The sequence below is a fragment of the Malus sylvestris genome, chromosome 16 (genome assembly GCF_916048215.2).
Source record: "Malus sylvestris chromosome 16, drMalSylv7.2, whole genome shotgun sequence".
NCBI classification, from domain to species: domain Eukaryota; kingdom Viridiplantae; phylum Streptophyta; class Magnoliopsida; order Rosales; family Rosaceae; genus Malus; species Malus sylvestris.
This window is the reverse complement of record NC_062275.1, coordinates 4,356,033-4,379,493: the sequence shown is the minus strand read 5'-3', so window position 1 is coordinate 4,379,493 and position 23,461 is coordinate 4,356,033. Positions and strand designations below refer to the sequence as shown.

General features: G+C 38.5%; 4 protein-coding genes across 4 annotated transcripts; 1 reads left to right on the top strand and 3 right to left on the bottom strand.

Moving 5' to 3' along the window:
* Positions 1 to 986: 986 nt before the first annotated feature.
* On the bottom strand, positions 987 to 4,044 carry LOC126608934 (uncharacterized). The gene is made up of 5 exons (XM_050276945.1): positions 3,272 to 4,044; positions 2,169 to 2,268; positions 1,917 to 2,037; positions 1,674 to 1,769; positions 987 to 1,550 (listed from the first exon to the last, which is right to left on the bottom strand). Exons 1-5 carry the CDS (start codon positions 3,663 to 3,665, stop codon positions 1,416 to 1,418), a joined length of 846 nt encoding a protein of 281 aa, XP_050132902.1. The 5' UTR covers positions 3,666 to 4,044; the 3' UTR covers positions 987 to 1,415.
* A 1,335-nt stretch (positions 4,045 to 5,379) lies between these two features.
* Positions 5,380 to 7,481, bottom strand: LOC126607662 (vesicle transport v-SNARE 12-like). Its single transcript, XM_050275342.1, has 5 exons — positions 7,182 to 7,481; positions 6,841 to 6,899; positions 6,534 to 6,722; positions 6,037 to 6,207; positions 5,380 to 5,713 (listed from the first exon to the last, which is right to left on the bottom strand). The coding sequence occupies exons 1-5, from the start codon at positions 7,276 to 7,278 to the stop codon at positions 5,561 to 5,563; spliced, it is 669 nt and encodes a 222-aa protein (XP_050131299.1). The 5' UTR covers positions 7,279 to 7,481; the 3' UTR covers positions 5,380 to 5,560.
* A 362-nt stretch (positions 7,482 to 7,843) lies between these two features.
* On the bottom strand, positions 7,844 to 10,827 carry LOC126607661 (26S proteasome non-ATPase regulatory subunit 11 homolog). Its single transcript, XM_050275341.1, has 2 exons — positions 10,660 to 10,827; positions 7,844 to 9,311 (listed from the first exon to the last, which is right to left on the bottom strand). The coding sequence occupies exon 2, from the start codon at positions 9,283 to 9,285 to the stop codon at positions 8,017 to 8,019; it is 1,269 nt and encodes a 422-aa protein (XP_050131298.1). The 5' UTR covers positions 9,286 to 9,311; positions 10,660 to 10,827; the 3' UTR covers positions 7,844 to 8,016.
* Positions 10,828 to 15,089: 4,262 nt separating this feature from the next.
* On the top strand, positions 15,090 to 20,319 carry LOC126607664 (CSC1-like protein At1g69450). Its single transcript, XM_050275344.1, has 9 exons — positions 15,090 to 15,856; positions 16,509 to 16,572; positions 16,811 to 17,020; positions 17,158 to 17,349; positions 17,481 to 17,779; positions 18,039 to 18,315; positions 19,184 to 19,459; positions 19,539 to 19,772; positions 19,865 to 20,319. Exons 1-9 carry the CDS (start codon positions 15,420 to 15,422, stop codon positions 20,027 to 20,029), a joined length of 2,154 nt encoding a protein of 717 aa, XP_050131301.1. The 5' UTR covers positions 15,090 to 15,419; the 3' UTR covers positions 20,030 to 20,319.
* Positions 20,320 to 23,461: the final 3,142 nt, after the last annotated feature.

The following is a 23,461-nucleotide window of genomic DNA, read 5'->3' as shown; positions in this document are numbered from 1 at the left end:
GTAGTGAAAGGTCTTAGGTTCGATTTTCGACAAATACGAATTTGAACCACATTATTGCTAGCTCATTGTGAGGCTCGGCTCACTCCCTCCGCTTTAATGTCGATAATATCATATGTTAGTGTACAGGTAAGGAGTTGTCAATTTACCATTTGAACTTAAATTTTAACCCGTTACTCCCCTAATTTTTTTTATAATTAACCAATTTTCCCTTAATTTGAAATTCCCCTTGAACTTTTATAATTTGATCAATTTCCCCTTGAATTTTAATTTCTCCCCTAAACCCTAAAATTCAAATTAAAAAGTGAACAGGTAAAATAGCGGAAGAGAAGAAGAAGAAAAAGAAAGAAAAAAAACCAATATGTTGGCCACACCTTTTTGCAATTATGAAATTAAAGTTATGAGAGAAATTCACTAATTATAAAAGCTCATTGAATAATTGGCTAAAATTAAAATTTAACAGAGAAATTGGTCAATTATAAAAGTTCAGGTGACTAATTGGCTAAATTAAAGTTTGCGAGGGAAACTGACAGCTCCTTACAAGTTCGTAGGAAGAATCGACAATACTTTAATCATAATAATATGTGTACGCAGTTGCTTTGACAATATGGTGCAAAGTTTGTGTGCACCAAGTATTTGTGTGTGATTCTTTTTATTTCATTGAGATCTAAACAAGCAAGTAAACAAGATAAACAAAAAAAAGTGACTTGTCTTTATGGCCTTACTTTTTCAACGGAATCGCATACCTTTCTCACTTTGTTTTATCTTTCGGCGTTGCGTTGGTGTGCCACCATGTGAATCATGTTATTGCTAATGTTTCCAATTTGGGATTATATTCATTGAATTAACTCCGCCGCCAGATGGGTGGGAAATGGGTGAGAAATTTTAGATGTGACGTCGCACATTGTATTAGTAGTCAACATAGTTGATATTTATAATTTTAGGGTAAGTGACGAAACCAGAATTTTAACCTAGAAAAGCTCCAAAAGTTTCAATCTAAAACGCTCATCTGATTTCACAAAATTACTTTGTTGCGTGATGAGCAACTGAACACATCGTTTGAATACGATATAGTGCCGTCCCCATCATCCTCTTCCTTAAACCTAAAACCAAGCCTCTTGCCTGAACTCCACATGAGCTAACAACATCAAATCAAACCCGATGAAGGGAATTAATGTTACAAGATCGAAGACTCAAAGTTATATACGACCGACGCATACAATAATTCAGTATGCGAAATGCAATCGAGACAATGAGCGTTGAAAAACCCCAGAACTTACAACGAATACATACATATACATATATATATATATATAGATATATAAATACAGTTTACAGATCCGGGGTATGTATATGAGTTGTATAGAAGAATGCTTTCTTAGACAAATATTCAGTTTCAGGCAGGAATCGAGTACTCTTTATGGGTCTTGTTCGTCTTCAAGCGAGCGCTTTCGAGCCCTAAGGTTGAGCTCCAGGCTTTGAGGCAGAGGAGGGCTTATTCCGCGACGGAACAGAACTGCTAAAGCTCGCATTTTCTGGCAGAGATCGAATACCTAAAGTTACAACACAACGAAACAATTGTTGTTAGAATTCAGCAAATGTGCATCCATCATCGTTCAATTGCAATTTCGCGATGCTAAAAAAGCCAAATTTAAAGACGGGTCTATATTTCTTACTGATGAGGCCTCTATTTCTGCAACACCTTCACAACCTTTACCTCCTCCTTGCAACAAGTCACAATACCTTACAGCTTCGTTCTCATCCTCGAAAACCTACAAATTCCGTTGAAATTTCAAAAAATATGCATCCGTAGATACAACAAGAGAGATTTATTAATCCCTACGAGATGAAAACTTCACACGACACCAACAATCCAAGCATTTACACAATTGGCAAGAAGAAGAGAGAGAAATACTTACAAGCACTCCATCTCTAATATCCTCCACAAGCATCTGGAACTTTGTCTCGTTCGTCGGCTGTTTCTTTTGATTCCACTTCCCTCTTTTCGAGAACAGTTTCCCAAGCTCCGTTTCAACTTCGCTGTCACATATAAACCACCAATATTTCACCACACCTAGTGACTCATTGAGGCCACAAATAACAAGAATTAAAGCCTACCAAAGAGAAAGGTAACAGACACACAGGAGAGAGAGTGAGCAGAGGAAGGAGACCTGTGATTTCTTCGGGTTTTCATGGTGCACAACTGGTTTTCCCTTTGGGTTAATACATACACAGGCTTGGAACGTCCTCTCCAAGGGTTGGCCTCCAATACTGAACCAAGATTTGTGTACACAGAGATTAAATCACATTCATCCAACAGACAACTAATGTGATGGTAATGCTCATCAGCACTCAAGGTGGTGAGAAAAAAGCACCATTACTCGGGATGCTACAGTGACAGTATCGCGCACTACGCTACTATCCCAAGCCAATGAGAGATTTTTTTAGTGTGCCTGGAACATGGCCACATATGTCATATGTCATTATACATGCAGAGCACACATGAAAAACAAATTCCTTCCACTTGTTTAATGACAAATGGATATGGCCATACCGCCCCGTATTCTGACCACATTAAAAAATCTCTCCACGCCAATTACGATAGTATCCCAAAACCAATCATGCATCGTCATACACGAGTTTTCGCAACTCTTTCATTTGCTTTGCATAATTTGCATGTGTATTCAATTTTTGGAAATAAGAAAAAACAGAGTATAGATCATGTGCGAATCAAGTTAAGTTTCTATATCATATAGTACTAATTTAAGCAAATGAATCACGAATTAACAAGCCAATGAGAGATTTTTTTAGTGTGCCTGGAACATGGCCACATATGTCATATGTTATTATACAAGCAGAGCACACATGAAAAACAAATTCCTTCCACTTGTTTAATGACATATGGATATGGCCATACCGCCCCGTATTCTGACCACATTAAAAAATCTCTCCACGCCAATTACGATAGTATCCCAAAGCCAATCATGCATCATCATACACGAGTTTTCGCAACTCTTTCATTTGCTTTGCATAATTTGCATGTGTATTCGATTTGTGGAAATAAGAAAAAACAGAGTATAGATCATGTGCGAATCAAGTTAAGTTTCTATATCATATGGCACTAATTTAAGTAAATGAATCACGAATTAACAAACAAATAAATCACGATTAATAGTTAATTAACTTATTAATCGCTCAAAAAACTCACAATCACCAAAATCTCAATTCTCAAACGATTCATAAAAGCAGGAGCAGCTATGAACTTAATTCGTACCATCGTAGCTGCTGGAATCGAAGGTCTGCTGGAGGTGGCGGCGCATGTCGTAAGCACGAGACGACACGCGTTTCACGAACTCATCGGACGTGGAAGGGATATTACCGTCGAGGTGAAGCGCTCTCTCCACCTGCTCGCTTCCGTCGTCGTCATCGCCATCCTCGTCGTCTTCCTGCGCAGCGCCACCGCCGCCGGCGGACCGGACGAACCTCCTTCTGGAATAGGGAGAGCAAGGCACGCCGAATACAGACGAGGAGGAGGAGAATCGGCAGAGACTTCGATTGTGCAAGCTGCCGAGCGAAGAAGAAGAAGGGGGAGGCATCCGGCGGCGCCGTGGACAGAGAGGGTTGGTGACTACGGAGGGCAGCACTTTTACCGATGAGAGAGAATCCATGGATGATGCTCGTTTGCGCCGTAAATTAATAAAATCTGGTTCAAAATTGCAATTATGTATGGGTCAAATCCCTCTCCCTCTCTCTCTCTGGGTTGGTCCGGTTCGGTGGGTGGTGGGTGGTGGGTGGTGGAGCTTAGAAGGTGAGACAAGGAAAGCAAGGAAGGAAAATTTGGGTTGTGAATCTCAACGAATCTGCCTGAGGGATATTTTTTTCTCTCCGGTCCAGTCTTTGGAGCTCTCTGTCTGTGCTGTGGTGGTGGGTCCACGAGAATTGCTTCCTTGCTTGAATAGGGACTATGTTTGCGGAATGAGAATTCTCTCCGGAACTGACACTTTGGAGTGTAAGGATCTTGAAATTTAAGACTTTGATTTGTGTGAATGAGAGATCGAAGCACTTAATTTGTGTAAGGTGGATCAGAAAAATGAGTTAATGGGAACGTCAAATTTTATTTGCACGGTCCGAATTATTTGATTCTTAAATTTCGAACCGTGAAATCTAAAGAAGATCTCTATGCATGTTTGTGCACCTGTTTACTTGTGATTAATTGAAAATAAAATACAAAATTGTTCATGATTAAACTTATTTACCAACGAAGCGTGTCAACATGTAATCGTAAAATTATACAAGATCTTAATAAAAGCACCTCCAACAAAAATGTTTACGCCATGACATAAAATATATTCCGTGAGAGATGCATTCATAAATTATGTTAGTTGCCCAAAGGAAGTATGCAACTACATACACAAACAAAAATCACGATCAATTCTTAATTAATATTCAACTAACCCAGATTAAGAACCCCTAAACATAATTAAAACAACTCGATGTGTTTTCTATCGCCATCGCCATGCATGCAGAACTGGCAGTATTGCTTGGTTCTGGCCAAATCAAACTCCGATATTTAGATATTAAGTTCATAACGAATCCAGATGTTTTTTTCGGGTGAGGAGTTGACAAGTACATGATCGTCATGCAAGTGGACCTCGCAATATTTATTGTTCTTAGCACAATCGTACTCCTGACGGAGTACCGGGAATTTTCCGGTACTCCACCGGCTGGGACTGGGCGTCAACAGGCTGCCGGTTGGGAGAAAGGCAGCACCGCAATTATACGGCGGAACATCTTGGAACCATCCCGCGCACATATCAAAATCAGCTGATACAAAAAATGACACGTTTTTCTTTTGATGCCCCTCGCTTGATAGTGTAGGAAACGGAAAAGGATCGAGTTCCCTTGGTTCACAGTAAATATCTATATAACCCGTAGCGTGTTGCTGTTTGAAGGCTTCCCCGAAGTAGTTTTTAAGGGCAAAGTGGTATTCTTGGGCTCCAAGGCAACTCCACGCGCCGCCTACGGTGTCCGGGAGTAACATTACCGACGAGAAAATCATCAAGCATACCAAACGAGCCGTTATACTGTTATTCTCCATTGTATTCGGTCCGACAAAGTCCGACGCAATGGAGTTATTGATGCAAGCATGCTTTGTTTATTAACGAGCTATGAGGAAGGGGTATGCTCATTAATCTGCTTGAGTTAACGGTTTAAATTGAGTAAAACATTCGTCAACTACTAATCCGTTGCTACTAATTTTGATTTAAACAGTTCTTCAATACTCTCGTTTGCTTCATAATCTATACGTTTTTCTTTCTTTCTTCGTTATTCACTAATTAAAAGGGTGATTTATACTTTAATTAAACGTCAACAGAGATTAAATTGAGCAACGTTAAGTACGTATTAATTGGATAGTAAAAAAAGACTAATGACAGAGTGGAATACGGGGAGAAAATGACAAGAATGTGACTCATAATTCAGGCAACAAAGCATATACAGACACAACATTTTGAATAGAGATAAAGTTACCAGTACCAGATATGGTATCCGTATCAGGTATCCGTTAATGAGAAAGCTTAAAGTATAGGATAAAGAGGATTGCAACGATAAGAGCTCCGATAACTGAGCCGATGATCCATTTATGCTTTGTCATCCTCCGCGACATGGCAGTTAAAACTCTTTTACTCTTGTCAATGGCGTCATCTACTGCATTAAGCTGCAAAAGAAAAAGAAGAACACACACAGATTAACAAATTCACTAATGCAGCTGCCGTGTTTGCATTGTATGTCGGATTTCAGAGGACTATCGCCACATTTTCTTGGGTTTTTGGTGCACTACCAGTGGAGTTATGAGCTCCACTTCACGTATAAGGTCTTTGGTTACTCAACAAGAAAGTTTAGGAGCGAATCTGGTTATGAAATGTGTGAACGACATTGAAGAAAAACTCCATGAATTCGACATTAGGAAAGTCGAACAGAAGTCTAAGTGACAATGAACCTTAAGTTAAGCAGAAACGTGATTAAAAAGTTAAAACTTACTTTTTGATGGGAATGCAGGAGAGTTTCCCGCTGTTGATGCAAATCTTGGAGAATGGAAACACCAAGCTCTTCGGTTTCCAATATCGTTCTTCTACTCTGTGTGATTCTATCACTTGATTCATTCAATCTCTCAACAGACATTGTCATTCTCTCTCTTTGATCAGAAGAAACCTGTTTCATTGTCCATAAATCATCAAGAAAATTTATTGTATTCTACCGAAGAAAAAGCAATGAAAGATAAACATTACGTCTATCCTGTAAATAGTACACCGAGAATAAAAGAAAACGGCCTAGTAGAAGCCGTTGTCATAAATCAAGACGAAAGGTATGCAAGAACGGGCACCCTAGGTAGTTGGGAATTAGATTTCAATTACAGCATGTCAAGCATAAATGTGTAAAATTCATCGAATCGAATATGCTTTGGTAAAAATTTCTCAATCAAGGAAGTGTACAATGTCCAATGAAAGTGGAATGATCCAAACAGCGTCCATACTTACCGCATGCGCATCAGCCATTCCTGCCTCCAGTAGTTCGTCCCGAGCAGCCTGACTGGCATCAGGCGATGCCACTCTTTTGATTTCCCTTTTCAACTTATTAAGATCAGATTTATACTCCCTTAGCTTAGCAAGAAGCACCGCCTTCACGCTCGGCTGCAAGCTTCTGGCTTCGAGGTCCATTTTCCGAATCTGAGAAAACAAATCACATCACTCGTTCGCATAAACAAACAAGGAACGTATATAAGCCCCAGAAGCTTTCCAGAAAAAGCAAAAACAAGTGAAATTTGTATGTTGTGCAGCATATTACCAAAGCTTCGGCATCATCCAGTCCAATTTTAATCTCAGAAAATTTCTGCTTCTTCTGCTCTGCAATTCACATTGATCAAAACCAACCCATTTCATAAAATGATCAGAACTACCCAAAAACGATCGGATCAAACACACGGTGGCTTAAAGGACCGGAATTGCACAAAGCAACCCAACAAACACTTGAACAAAAAACTACCCAATAAACCCCCAAAAGAAATCCCTTAATTAATGTTACTAAATTACTAATTGATTAATAAAACACATAATTAAGAAGATTAGGAGCTAATCTCACAAACCCATGTCACTAAATCGGTAGAAAACGGAATAACAGAACAGTACCATAGTCGGGAAGAAGGGCGGCGGAGTTGGATTTTCGCGAGAGGTTTGCGGAGAGCTCGCAGTACTGACGCTCGTAGCCTTCGAATACCTCACTCATCTCGATTACTGCTTTTACTGCGCGGCGCAGAAATCTGGTAATTCAATTGGGAATTTGGGAATCGGGAAGGCAACGATCTGGGCGTTGGAGGATCGGGGGTTGTCCTCAACGTCGATGTTCAGATTTTGGTCTTACGGAAATCCAGATTCGACTTGGAAAGGCTCCGTGAAAAATAAACAGACGTCTACTTCTCACTCCCTATCTATCTCTCTTCGTTGACAGTTAAAAGACGTCCGTTAGAGTCCGGAGTTTCAATGTCTTTATGCCATTTTTGCCCTTGTGACGCAGCGTTTTGAGCATTTTGACAACACAACAAACCACAGTAAAAGTAGTCTCAATACAAGTTTCTTTTGTGGGAAGAGGATCCGCTCCAGACCTTAGTATCCGAAGCCTTCTCATTAAGCAATTTAGGTCACTAATTGGTGTGCAAGTCAAATCAAGACCGTTAATTGTATGTTGTGGGCCAAGAAAATAAATTAATTGAATCCGTTGAATTTAATTTGCGGTCCAGATTGTTTGATGCGGAGACTCCTGACACTAAGGTCCGGAATGGATCCTCTTTCCCTTTTGTGTTAAATGAAATTCTCCAAATGGTAGAACCTTCCAAACTCACAAGTACAATTTAGTCTAAAACAACGAAAATAAAGGACTTCTGCTGGGATATCACAGGATTGACTCAAAAGTATAACCAAAAGAAATAAAGCAACGGCGAGAAACAGCCTCCTTGACCGTACAAGCTCACGCCATTATCTTAGCAGACCTCACGTAGAGGCTGTCCACGACCTTGCCGATGTTGGATATGGTCTCCAACGTTGCAGGGTATATTGCGTCTGTCTTTGGATCGTCAAAGATGATGAGGCATCCAGCGCCCTGGTCCAAAGTCCCTGCAAACTTCTTGTCCAAAATCATCTGAGACAGTTTCTTCTCCACATGGTCGATTGGCAGTTCAATCAGTTCTGCAATGTGAGCAATCTCCACCCTTGAGAAAGGCTCGATCAACCTGCAGAGATTCTGTTCCAACAGAGTGTCGTACAGGGAGGAGAGGTGCCTGTGGACAATAGGGTCTTCCTCTAGCTGGGCCTTGAAATCACGAAGAGCAGTCTCAAAAAGCTTCAAAGAACGCTTCGAGTGAGCATCAGCAACCGCTTTCATAGCATCCAGCTCAGGTCCCAAGTACTGCAGGCCCGCTTTTGATGATATTATACCTGCCACATCATCAGCCTGGCTCACCATAATTTTGCACAGCAACATATACTTGAGGCTAAATACAGCCCGAGGATCTTCAAGAGCATTAAAGGCTTCAAATGCTTCAAAGAAATAACTGTAAGCAGTCTTGTAGTCCTTCTCTTCTGCGTGAAGGATCCCGCTCTGCAAATCAATAGTTCCTTGCTGAGCTGGAGGCACATATATAGAATTGGCTGCTGTTCTTGCAGCTGTGAGTGAAGCCTTGGCTTTAGGGAGATTTCTCAAAGAAAAGTGGAGCTTACTCTCCAACAAATCTATGTCCACAAGAAGAAGCTTGTCATCTAGCCTTCTCACTTCCTTGATCAAGCCCGATAGGAGTGTTAGTGCTTCTGAGTACTCCTTGCTTTCCATCAAAAGAGATGCAAGCCTGGCCTCCACTCGCTGTCTAAGGAAAGTTCGCTTCTCATCACGGGTCCACTGCACCATTTCTTTGCAAAGGGAAATCTGAAGTTCCGATGTGTCTGGTATCTTAGCAAGTGCATCAATAATAATGCGGACAATTTTTGCAGTTTTCGCCTTGGGAATCAAGTTAAAAAAAGGCCTCAACTGAGTGAGGAGGTTACGAAGATCATCTGCCCGATTTTCTTGTCTTAAAAGATCCGAAAGATTTGTGATCGCCTGCTCCTTTATCCGTATAGCTTCAGGAGATGCTGATGGGTTTTCAAGAACACGATAAAGAATAGAGATGGATTCAGATGGAGCTTTGGCCTCTAAAGCCTGAGCAATCGAATCAGTGGTTGCTGGGAGATACGATGAAGACATTCTCAATGCTTTGAACTATCCAAGTCCTGCAGAAATGGAACAGACCAAAATATTAAAATCATATAGCAAATTACATCAGGCAACAAATGTCAAAATTAAAGTGGGATCAGTTAGGATCCCAAGCAGTTACAAATCTCTTAAGAACTCTGACGTGCTGGGTGCATTTCCTTTTAATATAACACGCAAAGAAAAATGCTACTTAAATTCAAATTCTACAGCACCACAAATTCATCTAGCTGACCCAGTTAAACTTTCGAGAACCCATGAAATCTTCAATCAAGTAAGATCTACATGGCTAGTCTATAGTTTCTTGTTCATCTGCTTATTTATTATATCTTTCACTATGACGCACCAACGATAATCGATATCTAGCACCGCAAAGGCATACTTAGTATATCGCTTTGTCAACATCACAAACTGGGTTTTCAATAACATTTGGTAATCTACAATATAACTTCGTGAGCCAACAATAATGGCATCCTGCAGTTTTCAAGGTTCAACTTTGCTTCAAGTACTCAGACACCCATTAATAAACAAAAGAGTAAATTGTAGCAATGGTCCCTGAACTTTACTCAAATTGGAGCAATGGTCCCTCAACTAAAAATTCATTACCATTGGTCCCTCAACTTATCAAAATGTGTAGCTATAGTCATTTTCATTAATTTCTTCAAAATTTTGTCAAAATATGTTATGTTGGAATAACCATTTATTTAATTAGGGTCCCTCAACTCATCAAAGTGTGTAATTATGGTCATTTTTGTCAACTACGTAAAAAAATTTGTCAAAACGAGTTATGTTTGAAGGACCATAGCTACAATTGGGATAAAGTTAAGGGACAATTTCTCCAGTTGAATTAAAATTGAGGGACCAAAGGTAATGGATTTTTAGTTGAGGGACCATAGCTGCACGTTTTAATGAGTTGAAGGACCAATGGTAATGGATTTTTAGTTGAAGGACCATTGCTCCAATTTGAGTAAAGTTCAGGACCATAGCTACAATTTACTCTAAACAAAATTCAAACCGAAAACAAAAAAATCGAACTCGAACGTCAACGAACAAACATAACAATAAAAATGGAACAAAATCAGGGAGCGTGATGATTAAAGATAGTACAAATTCAGCAACACATCAACATTCGAGCAAAATCGGATGAAGATAGAGTAAAAACATACTACCCACAGGTATAAACGCAACGCAAGTCGGAGACGAGAAAACCCCTAAAATTCTAGCAGAAAGCAGATATGAACATCAAATATTTGAAATTGAGAAAAAAGCCCTAAAAGTAGAACGAATCCCTAATTTGAAAAATACCAAAAAATTAAGCCTAAATTCAGAGAATTTCAAGTAAATGGGATCACAGGAAAGAGAGATTACCCGGTTGACCTAGGGATTTTGACGAGCTTTAAGAAATAGCGAAGGCGATGCGCAGAGGATGACGGTTTGGCGAGAAGCCCGATTTGTGAAAGTCCCAACTCTTAAGTAAAGGCTCAGCCATGCGAGTGGGAGTCTCTTTTCTCTCTCTTCTTCTTCATTCTTTTTTTTTTTATTTTTTATTTTTTTAACAAAAGATATTATCTAACGGAAATGAGGTAGATTTAACTTCATAATAAACTAGTAATAATATGGTTCAAATTTATCTTTGGTGAGAATCGAACATATAACCTCTCACTTACAAATGAAAAGGAAAACTAAATCGAACTTACAACCTCTCACTTACCAGTGAAAGGGAAAACTATCTAAAATTTATCACTTACGAGTGAATAGGAAAATCACTAAACTGTACTAAATGACTCTTTTTTTTTCTTTTTCTTTTCAGTGGTGTGCTGTTCATTTCCTATTGAAGTGTAATTTATCTGGTGGACTACAGCCGTATGGAATTAAACCTCCTGCCCACCAAAAAATTTGCCCTTTTCTTTTTTTCTCAAGGAAGAAATAAAATATCAAAATTAAATAAATGCAGGGGTAAAAGTTAAATAACAAAAAAAAAAAGGGCTTAAAATAAATAGAATATAAAAAATAAAATAATGCGGAAACGAGTGTAGAAAAATTAAAATGCAACAGGAATATGGTAGCATCTCGGACGAATGGTACGGTGTCATCTAACTTATTTGTCTAACGTTTCATTTATGACAATGTACCATTAGACCGAAACGTTGCAACGGCTCCAAAGAGTCAGAGGAGTCTCTCCCTACCTTTGGGCTAATTGCTAGCTAAAAGCCCCAAACGATTGTCGTGTGAGATTGTGGCCCAGTTTGATCTTGGGCTGGGTTATAATATTGTTTAGGCTCTTCATTATTGTGAAGCGACCAAAAAAAGAAATATTTACCAAAGAAAAGAAAATTAATACAGAAGAAGTGTAGATCCAAAATAAAAGTTGAATGAAAGGTTCTCATCTCCTTTTCTTTCACCAAAATTCGTCTCCTCCTATGAACAATAGAAGGAAAATATCTCGAATGATAGAGCATAATTTTGATGTATATTAAATTATAATTGTCCAAATTTTATCCAGCTCGCATTTAATTTAGTAATATTCTTTTTTTTTTCAATGTGAGACAATGCTCGAAGTTCAAATTTTTGTTCATGTGGTATCGTTTTCATTAACTAACTCAGTACAAATATATACGTTTCAATGTAGGCTACTTTCACATTTTGCAATTTTTCTTTAATCGACATAATACTAAATGATAAAAAATTAAATGACTAAAATTGAAAATAAAACATTTAACAATTGAATTCTATGTAACATTAAAGCCATTCCCCACATTTTTCATCTTTCAAAGATTTGATGTGACAATACAGGATAATATTGGCATTGCTCATGAATTGTTCCACTTTCTGAAGCTCCGGAAAACGAAACGTAAATTTGAGATGGGAATTAAGCTGGACATGCATAAGGCCTATGATAGAGTGGAGTGGGATTTCTTAGAGGCGGTGATGGAGAAGATGGGCTTTTGCACGAGATAGAGTTCTCTCGTGATGGGGTGTGTGAAATCTGTTGATTTTGCGGTGATTTTGAATAGGCAGCCGGGTAGAAGGTTTGTTCCATCTAGGGGTATTTGTTAGGGCGACCCGATATCCCCGTATCTTTTTCTCCTGGTTAGTGAGGTGTTATCTAGGCTCATCCAAGTGGCGATTGATATGAGGGATCGTACGGGCATTTGTATGAATCCTCCTGACCCGATTATCTCACACTTATTTTTGCCGATGATACTTTGATTTTCCTTAGGGCAGATCGTCAAAACTGTGATAATCTTGTCAAGATACTTGATGATTATTGCTTGGCTTCAGGACAGCAAGTGAATCTTCAGAAGTCTTGTATCTTCTTTGGTGCTAACATCCCAGGGGGTATATCTGCGGAGCTTAGTCAAGTTCTTGGCATGCACATGGTGGATGACCCAGGGATGTATTTGGGTTTGGCGTCCATCTGGAACCGCTATAAGAAGTAAGGCCTTGCTTATATCAAGGGTAGGATCTTAGAAAAAATTCAAGGTTGGAAACAATGCATTATCTCACAAGTTGGTAAAATGATTATGATTAAGGCTGTGTTGCAAGCTATACCCTCGTTCCCTATGAATTTGTTTAAATTTCCTATTACTCTGTGCTCGGAGATGGATTCTTTAATTGCTGATTTTTGGTGGGGGAAGCAAGGAGGGAATAAGGGGATTCATTGGGTTTCTCGGGAGCTTTTGGGATTGCTGAATCATGTGGGGGGTATGGGCTCCCGTAATTTCAAGTATTTTAATGATGCCCTCCTTGCTAAGCAGTGTTAGAGGCTGGTGATGGATCCTAACTCCTTATGGGCGCAAGTTCTTAAAGCCAGATATTTCCCACACTGCTTGTTTCTTGAGGCCACATGTGGTGGTTGGCCCTCCTAGGGTTGGTCAAGCTTTTTGGTGGGCCGTGACATCCTTCTCTAGGGTGCCCACTGGCAAATCTTGAATGGGGCTAATGTTAGAGTTTGGCGTGACAGTTGGCTTATTTCTCTCCCGCTCGGGCACCCTATTCCTCCAGGTAACGTGCAGGTTTCTAGGAACTTGTGTGTTAGCTCTCTAATTTGTGGACCTTTTAGGTCTTAGGATTCTGACTTTCTCAAACCTTTTCTTTCTCATGATGAGTGCCAGGCGATTTATGATACTTGTATTGGTGATCCTTTGCTTCATGATCGCCTGGTGTAGTCGGACACGAGGAATAGGCTTTATACTGTAAGATCAGGCTATCATTGGGTGCATTCTCGTGCAGTGGTGGTGACTAGGGTTACGTCCTCCTCGTACGTGGTTCCTTTTACAGTTTGGCAAGCTATTTGGAAGGTGAACCCCCCCCCCCCCCCGAAAAATTCATTACTTTCTATGGAGGGTGTTGACCCAAGCTTTGGCCATGATGGATGCTCTATTTCTATGTAAATGCTCCCCAACTCCTCTTTGCCTATATGTAATGTTGATGATGAATCTGTTGAGCATATGTTTTTTTTGTGCCCGTGGGTTGCTACTATTTGGTTTGGTGGGTCCTTAAATTATGTGGTGGATAGAGCTGGCTTTTCAACATTAGCAAACTGGGTTTCTTCACTTTTAAATTCACTTATGGGATCTAAGGATGCTACTAATTGGTTGTTGTCTGTTGTTGCCTTCACTTGTTGGTTTATTTGGAAGGCTCGGTGTAATTTTCTCTATAACCAGATGGCTATCAACCTACAAAAAAGTTATTTTGTCTATCTCCTCTTCGGTTACAGCTTTTTTGGAGGCTTATTGTCCACTTATGGGGACCTTTTTACCTTAACCGGTTTCCCCTTTAGGTGTGGTTCGTTGGTCTCCGCCCTATTCCACGTTTATCAAGCTTAATGTTAATGCGAGCTGGGATGTCATTTCGGTTGAGGGTTGTGTGGGGATTGTGGCTAGATGCGCTTTAGGCAAGTTTGTTGGGGCGTGGAAGATGAGGATTTTTGCTTTGTGTGTTGCTGTGGCAGAAGCTCTTGCCATCTGGTTTGGGTGTGAGTTTGCTAGTTGTCTAGGCTTGCATAGAATTATTGTTGAATCGGATTCTAAAGAGAACATTTATGCTTTGGTTCATGATTTGTCCTCTGGCAGCTAGGGGGCTTATCCTACGTTAACTAAAATTTTAAGGCTTCAAGATACCTTTAAGACGTGCCGTTGGTCTTGGGTTTCGAGATCGGCCAATCTGGCGGCGGACTGCTTGGCGTCGAGAAGTAACACGGAGATGTGCAGTTATACTTGGCTTAACCATCCCCCATCTTCGTTGGTGCATTTTTTAAACAAGGATGGCCTCCCATGTCCTTCGTAATTGTAGTTTGGTGGTGAAAGGGGTGACGTTTGGCACTTGGTGCTGCGTCTTTAGCCGTTGCTCGTGCTGCGTCTTTAGCCTTTGCTCCTTTCTTCACTGCTTTCTGTTTGTTTCCTCTGGTTGTTGCCTCTTGGTAGGCTTTCCTGTGTTTTTGGCTCCGACCCTGGTTTTGAATTTATCCAGTATTTCAAAAAGATTTGATGTGACAGAAATTTTTCTTGTATGTTGAAAATTGCTATTAATCAAATTATAAAAGGAAAACTAATGAAAATGGCTTGAAAACTTTGAGTTTTAACGATAAGGACAAATAAAGGGTAAAGTGAATAGTACCAAGATTGACTTTTTAGTATTAAAATGTGGTTTTTCGTTAAAGTGAACAGTACCCCTAGCTTTTCGTTAAAGTTCCCAATTATAAATGCCCGACCAAAATTTCCCACTAAAGCACGTGACATATCACGTGACCGTGGAGCCAAGAGTCTCCGGAAAAAAATCTGGCGATGGCGGGAATTTGACTGGTAGTTGGTGGAGCAGAGCACGGCCACCTTCCGTTCCTCCTCCGTACGGAAATCCCCAAAATCGCCTCGAAATCCAAGTACAAAGCACCACCGCTTTCATCACAGCAACGTTAAAATCCCCATCAATCACCTCACGGAAGCTTCCCCCGCTCCCGTGAGAGGCAAAATGTAGGGGTATTTTCGGTACCACAAAAGTCCCCAGCATCCAAACAGTTAGCTCACTCCGTTTTGAGCTGCTAATCATTTGAATGTCAACAGTCGGATCGAAAGCTTCATCGCTTCTACAAACCTCCCGAATTTCTAGGGTCTCGCAGAAATCGAGAAATGCTTGTCTCCGCCCTGCTGACGTCACTCGCCATCAACTCCGGCCTCTGCGTCCTCTTCTTCACGCTCTACTCGATCCTCCGGAAGCAGCCGAGCAACTATGAGGTGTACATACCGCGGCTGCTCGCCGAGGGGGAGTCCGACAAGTCGGGTAGTTTCAACCTCGAGCGGCTGATTCCGTCGCCGTACTGGGTCAAGAGGGCCTGGCAGCTCACGGAGGACGACTTGCTGTCGTCCTCCGGCCTTGACGCCGTCGTTTTCATGCGGCTCATCAATTTTAGTCTCAGAGTGTTCATGTTCGCCGGAGTTATCGGGATCTTCGTCCTGCTTCCGGTCAACTGCTCCGGCAACCAGCTCGAGTATATTGACTTCACCGATCTGTCGAATAACTCTCTCGACGTGTTTACGATTTCGAATGTGAACAATGGCTCAAGCAAGTGAGTGACTAAATTTAAATCTCTGATTTTATAATTATTTTGATTCTAATTAATCTCTTAAATTCTAAAATTAGTAAGAAAAATTTACAGTTACTTGGACGATGAAAATAAATTTGGAATTTTGGTAAAAGTTATAATTTATAAATTGACATGCATCAATTTTCTTATTTGGATTCATAAACATATAAATTTAGAATTTCCGTGTGAAAAAAAGACTTGGAATTTGGGACCTCCAATTCTCAAGTTCAAATTCCATGTAAATAAATGTCATTTCTCAATTTCTATGATTGAGAGTTTAAAAATAACAAATTCTGTATTCAATCCCATTGTTCTTTTAGGTTAACCAAACAAAAAAATTTACAAATTTTAAAATATAAAATATTGTCATTTCAATTTCCGTCATTTCGAAATTCTTTAGTAATCTTAAATTTCTTCATCCAAACATAGTGTTAGTCTTCCTTGTGTATTTTAAACTACTTTAATTTACGATGAGCGGGGATTTGAATTACTTTAGTTTACTGTGCGGGGGATTTGAACTCGAGTTAAGGGGGCGGAAACACTACTCTGACCAAGTGACCTAACTTACGTATGCATGTATTATAGCAATATAAGGTGCAAGACTTAAACTTACTAATGCAGACGTTTTCGACAGGTTATGGATTCACTTTGCTGCTGTGTACCTTGTCACCATCTTTGTCTGCTGTCTACTTTATTATGTAAGTAAAATCTTTGGTGCACTTATATAGTTAAACTTTGCTAAACCGAATTTGAAGTGCTTAAGACCGTCGTAATGTGTTTTAGATATATGTTATGTTGCTAGTTTTGATGTTACTTCTTCCTTGGAAAGCAAACTACGCTCGCGAGATTCGAATTCTGTTGTCACTGGTTAGCAGCTCATGATCTACGAAAGAGTGAAGAGTTGAAGTGGATACTGAATGATCCTTGTTTGTGCAGGAATTTAGATATATTTCTCAAAGACGGCTTGATTATTTTCAGTCATCCAAGCCTCAACCGCATCAGTTCACAATCTTAGTTCGCAGCATTCCCGTTCCTTCTGGTAGCAGCGTCGGCGAAAAAGTTGACAGCTTCTTTAGGGAGTATCACCCTTCAACATATTTGTCACATATTGTTGTTCGTCGAACAAACAAAATTAAAAAACTCCTTGTAAGCATTGTTTCTGATGTCTATATACTGTTTTGGTGTTGTTAAGTTTTGTTTTTTCTGTCTTTCTGCATGCTTCAACATGTTTTTCTATGTTTTATACCTTGTTCTTAACACTATCTGATTTTGTCAATCTTTAGAACGATGCGAAAAAACTATATACCAGGCTCCTTCACTTGCAATCGGTTCCAAACCAGCAAAAGTATACACGATCCTGTTGTTTTGGATTGTTTGGACGCAAGGTTAATCTTGTGGAACAGTATGAAAAGAAGCTTGAAGACGCAGAGGAGAATGTGAGATTGGAGCAATCAGAGGCTTCATTAGGAGGAGATGTATGTGCTGACTTTCTCCCCTCCTCTCTTCTGCATTCCAGATGATATTTTCACTGTTTGTTGTATGTAATTGTGGTTCTCAGGGCATGCTATTAATTCAAATTTTAATTTTGTTCTCTTTTATGTTTAAGGAAGTTCGATCTGCTTTTGTTTCCTTCAAGTCTCGGTATGGTGCTGCAATTGCTCACCACTTGCAACAATCAACCAATCCTACCAACTGGGTCACAGAGCAAGCTCCTGAACCTCGTGATGTTTACTGGCCGTTCTTTTCGTCATCTTTCATCCGAAGATGGCTTTCTAAGCTTGTGGTTATATTTTTATGCATTGTCCTAACAATCGTGTTCCTTATTCCTGTTGTACTTGTCCAAGGTCTAACTAACCTAAACCAGCTGGAAGCTTGGCTTCCCTTTCTCAAAAATGTTCTAACCATGTGAGTAAATATGATCGATTAAATTCATGAATACTTCTGCAACATTTGTGAAATACTTGATCTTAAGCAAGGTTCTGGGAAATCTATATGTACCAAAATTATTATGGAATTCTGAAGATTACAATCTTTTGCTCTTGCTTTAAATGACCGTTGTGGTTTTATACAGTTCAAACAATTAACCGACAGTAATTTCTAACAATTTTTTATGTTTTGGATTGCTTGGTGATGCAAATTTCTAACTTTCTGTTTCTTCCTGCAGAACATTTGTTAGTCAAGTCATTACAGGATACCTTCCCAGTCTTATTCTTCTATTATTTCTGAAAATAGTGCCCCCCGCCATGGAGTTCTTTTCATCCATTCAAGGATACGTTTCTCTCAGTGATATACAAAAGAGTGCGTGTTCAAAAGTACTTTGGTTCACGATATGGAACATTTTTTTTGCTACTGTATTTTCCGGATCAGTTCTCTCGAAGGTTTATCTCTTTCTTGACCCCAAGAATATTCCTTCAAAGCTAGGTCTTTCTGTTCCAGCACAGGTGAGAAAATGTTTCCTCTACGATTTAAAATTAGTAGGACTCGGGGAATCGCAAATTTGTTAACTGCTTATATGTTATGTGTTAATTGTCAACGCATCTAACCTGTAGGCTTTTGTCTGTGCATTTTGAGTACCAAATTCCTGCTTCTCTAATCGATTTCACAGTGTAATTTGGTACATCTTTTATTGTGCAATTGCCCTCCGTTTGGTTGTCTATAACTGTACTTAATCACAATCTCACCAAAAATGTATATGAATCCTTTTTAATTGATGAGCTAAAATCTTCAAACTTTTTTGCTTTTGAATAGTATCTTGTACAAGCAAGTTTTAAGTTATTTCTGCAACTGTTGTAAGTGATCACAGCTGCTCATTTTGGGGAGACGGCTACAATCAATACGCTCAGACATATTTAGTCTCGGGCACTTCTCAGAACAAATATATGTTTTTGCATTACAAATCTGAATCTGAATTACGTTCCCTTCAGTTTAAGCATACGATAAAAATGATGCGTTTATACTTTAACTGCCTTGTCATTTGCATCAGGTTCACTGAGCAAAAATCTTCAGACTTTTTTGCTTTTGAATAGTATCTTGTACAAGCAAGTTTTAAGTTATTTCTGCAACTGTTGCAAGTGATCACAGCTGCTCATTTCAGGGAGGCGGCTACAATCAATACGCTCAGACATATTCAGTCTCGGGCACTTCTCAGAACAAATATATGTTTTTGCATTACAAATCTGAATCTGAATTACGTTCCCTTCAGTTTAAGCATGCGATAAAAATGATGCGTTTATACTTTTAACTGCCTTGTCATTTGCATCAGGTTCACTATTTTCAGTTTTCTAACATCATTTACTTTGGGTGATGCAGTCGTCTTTTTTCATTGCTTATGTCGTCACGTCAGGATGGACAAGTACTTCATCAGAACTCTTTCGTATAATTCCTCTGATATGGAGTCTGTTAAAAAGACCTTTTACCGACAGTAAAGATGATGAATTTGAAGTTCCAGCAATGAATTACCATAATCACATGCCAAGAGTTCTTTTCTTTGTACTTCTCGGCATCACATACTTCTTCCTAGCTCCGCTGATTCTTCCCTTCCTCTTAGTGTACCTCTGTCTCGGATTCATCATCTTTCGCAACCAGGTCAGTAGATTTCAATTAACTAGTTAGAGGATTTGATTTGAATATAGCGTACTGATTCTCGGCAAAAATAACTGTGCAGTTCATAAACGTATATGCTCCTAGGTTCGAAACTGCTGGGAAGTTTTGGCCGATCGTTCATAACTCAATGATATTCTCTCTGGTACTTATGCACGCCATTGCAGTTGGAATCTTTTCAATCAAGAACGTCAATCTAGCATCGACATTAATTTTTCCTCTTCCTGTATTCACACTTATCTTCAATGAGTACTGCCGAAAGCGCTTCCTTCCAAATTTCGTTGCTTACCCTGCCGAGGTATGTATGTTTAATGTCACACAATTACTACACTTTGACTCAACTTCTCACCTATAAATATTTGGCTTGACCTACTTTATTTTTTGTTCCAGAGTTTGATACGAAAGGACAGGCAAGATGAGAACGATCCTACAATGCCTGAATTTCTCGATAAATTGGTCACGGTCTATCAGGACCCTGCTTTGATGCCTATCAACTATTCTGGGAGCAATGACAGACTCCGCAGTCCTCTTTTATCTTCTGCTCCTCAAGCGTAGGTGTGAGGTATGCTCGTGAATGTCTTTACGATGTACAATGGTGTTATAGTAGTACAAGCCTCTACGCGTTATCTTCCTCTCATTTTCATTTCATTTGATAGCTTTATTCTTTTCCCTCTGCAATACAAAATGTCCCGAAAAGATCTCTTCCATCCCGATCGATGTGTTTGCTCTCCTCCTGTGTATCCATGCATATCCATCTGTGAATTGGCGTGTACTACGATCTGAGCTGTTTGTACATGTGTTCTTGATAACAGTTTCTTTAAACGTGCCTCAGATTGGTTTTCCTTCGTCTTATTGCTCCGTAATCTCTACTTTTCTCCCAAACTAGACATGTCAAACTGTGATTAGTCCGCTCGAATCGAGATTAGTTATCCCGGAGAGTTGACAAACACAGTGTCGAATGCTGCAATATACCTCATGGTTTAAACCATTCACAAAGGTAAATCATCATTAGTGTCTTTCTTTGGTCTAAGTCATGCTCCTGAGCTAAAATTTAGGAAAAAAGAAATGCTTCCTAATCAACTTTTCGATTAAAAAGTCTGATTCTTCCCCTTTTGATAGCACATTGTCAAAAGTTTTTATTCAAATTTTAATTTCAATATACTACATATGCAGTGATGGATTCATTTCAAATTAGTTTGACTAACAGAATATGGATTTCATTGTTCTAAGGGCTGATTTGGTATTGCTGTGCTTTGAAAAAAAACTGCTTCTACTGTGTTGTGAGAATAAGCTCATTTTTGTTGCTTTACGTTTCAGTGTTTTTTCATCCAAAACTGTGAAAATAAGCTGTTTCTAAGTGTTTATCAAACATTTTTTTGAGCTCAGCTTTTTTTATACCCACTTTTTATAAAAACATCTCAGTACTAAACCAATACTGAGTTATAATAGAATACAGTTGGTTATACAAATAGAGGGTTTGTCGAATGCGGGATAGTTACAAAATGTGAGTAGCAGGTGCTTGGCACAATACCGTCAATTGACTGGCCACTCGCATCTCGTAACCATCCCGTAAGATTAGTCGCACATTTGACAAATTCTATGTTGTCTTCAAGTACACGAAATTGAACAATAATTTATTATTTTAAAAGTGAGTTTTCTAATTTGGTCTTAAACTATACTGGTGGCCTCTTCCCATTTGCATGTATGTGTTGAAGTGCATAATTTGACATCACTGAACAGGTCTTCTTGCCGCCCGCTGAAACGTGGTGTCTTCATAATTGTGTTTGACTGCAATATATTACAACTTTCATACTTTTAACTTGGTACAACAAAAACGTGTTGAAAATTTTGAAATTTTACACCCAAGTTTCTAAAATCTTACATTTAAATGTTTGAGATTTTGAGTTTTTCATCCGTTGTTACTTGTATTTTACATGTCGATATTCTAAATTTATTTAAACTGTAAAAGTAAGAATTGAATATAAATTCAAAAGACGAACACTGTTTTGATTAAGTGGCTTAATTCGAATTAATTGTTGGCTCTTTAGCCAAAAGTCTTCGAGCTTGGCATAACTGAGTTTGTCCATTGTCAATCATTTTGGTCATCATGTGAAAATTCTATGTTGGGCGAGAAAAAAAAGGACATAATTTTTGTCAAATAATTTTGGCATATTGTTTAGTAAATTCAGAGTATTATTGTTATTTTGGTTCTTATTTAACAAAAAAAAAATTCACGGAAATACAAGAATAACTACTTCTATCGATTTCAAACTTCATGATTCGAAGTGAGGAATTATGTCAATCTTATAAACCATTTTGGCTAAAAAGTCTTAATTGTTTATTAGGCACTTAATAGGAACACTCAATTTTTGACAATTTAATTTTAGAAATGATCATTTTTTAATAGCGATAACATATTAATGATATACGATGATCCAACGATATTACAACGACACCTAATTATTTTTGCAACAAAAAAACAATCATTACTGCTATTTTTTTATTATTTTTTAATAGTATGATGATCACTTTAACAAATCAAGAGTCATATTTTACCAGCCAAGGTAAATAATTTTATCATTCCCGATGAATTGAATAATCGAGTCATATTTTTATGAATCTCAAAGACATCATGATGAAAGCAAAAGCAACGGATGGAGATCAAAGTGAAGTCTCGAATTCATATTTCATCTCCGCAACTTTCATAATATTCATCTATATAATATTGGATTTTACTTGTCCAAAAAAAAAAAAAAATCTATATAATATTGGAGTGCTGGTAATGTATAATCTTATATGACGCAATAATGAGCACATGAAATATAAAACATAGACATTAGTTTCTGCTAATCAAACTTAAGAGTCATTAGTTTCTGCTAATCAGCTTCAATCAGATTAAGTCAACTAGATAGTCTTGTTGCTTGAATTGACTTCAATTGTTACAGTGGGGGGATATGATCTGTTGTCTCCATTTTATGTTTCCTCCTTGTTTTCTTTCTTTCCTTTTCCAAGTTGTCATCATGGGCATCGATGATAATGACACCGCTAAAGAAACGTCTTAAGAAGAAAAACTTGAGTAAAGACACTCAACATGTTATCATTCTCTTCACGTGATAAATGTTATGAGAAATTTCAGATGTACGCAAGATTTTTTGACTTAAAAGCCCATGTAAATATCATTCATATTGTACAAACCAAAACAATGGAGACTATATGGCCAAAAAAATAGAAGAAGCTATGGACGATGGATATTATGTGGTCCTAAATCTTGAAAATAAAGTTAAATATTTATAGGCTCCACACTAATTATATTGTCCCGTCACCACATTCCAACTATATTTATCCTTAAAATACAAAGGAGCCCACTTTCCTAAGTGCATCAATGGACTTTTTATTGGAGAAAATTGTTAGTGTGTCGAGAATACGACCTAATACATAAAGTGTTATAATACAAATGGTTTGATGAAAAATGCTAAGGGGGCTCTCTTAAAGTGAGACTCGTCGTAGACTCTCTGTCATTTCATATTCTCATGTCAACATTATAAAACATTGTGACAAAAACATGACATAGTAGAGACTCTATAGAGTCTCACTTTTGAGAGAGTTCCCTTAGTATTTTTCACGGTTGGATTCTTGAAAAAATAATTCAACCATTTGTATTGTAACACTTCGCGTACCAAACCATGTTGACCGCTCATTAAAACATATCTCCGCTTCTTATGATCTTATCATCACACTAGCACTAATCATGTTTACAAAAGATGCTGCAAAAGGGGGGCAGCAAGTAGTAATAAAAGTGGAAATACAAACGAAAAAATGTTCAATAATGTTAAATGGACAAAGAAATACAAATTTGTTTAAGCCCTTCATCATGTGGGTATTGAAAATAAAAGAAAATTGATGATCTAAACGCTTCTTTTTCAATCTCTTATACTCTTTTAATTTTTCGAGTGAAAAAAAAAATATATATATATATTATAAAATAAT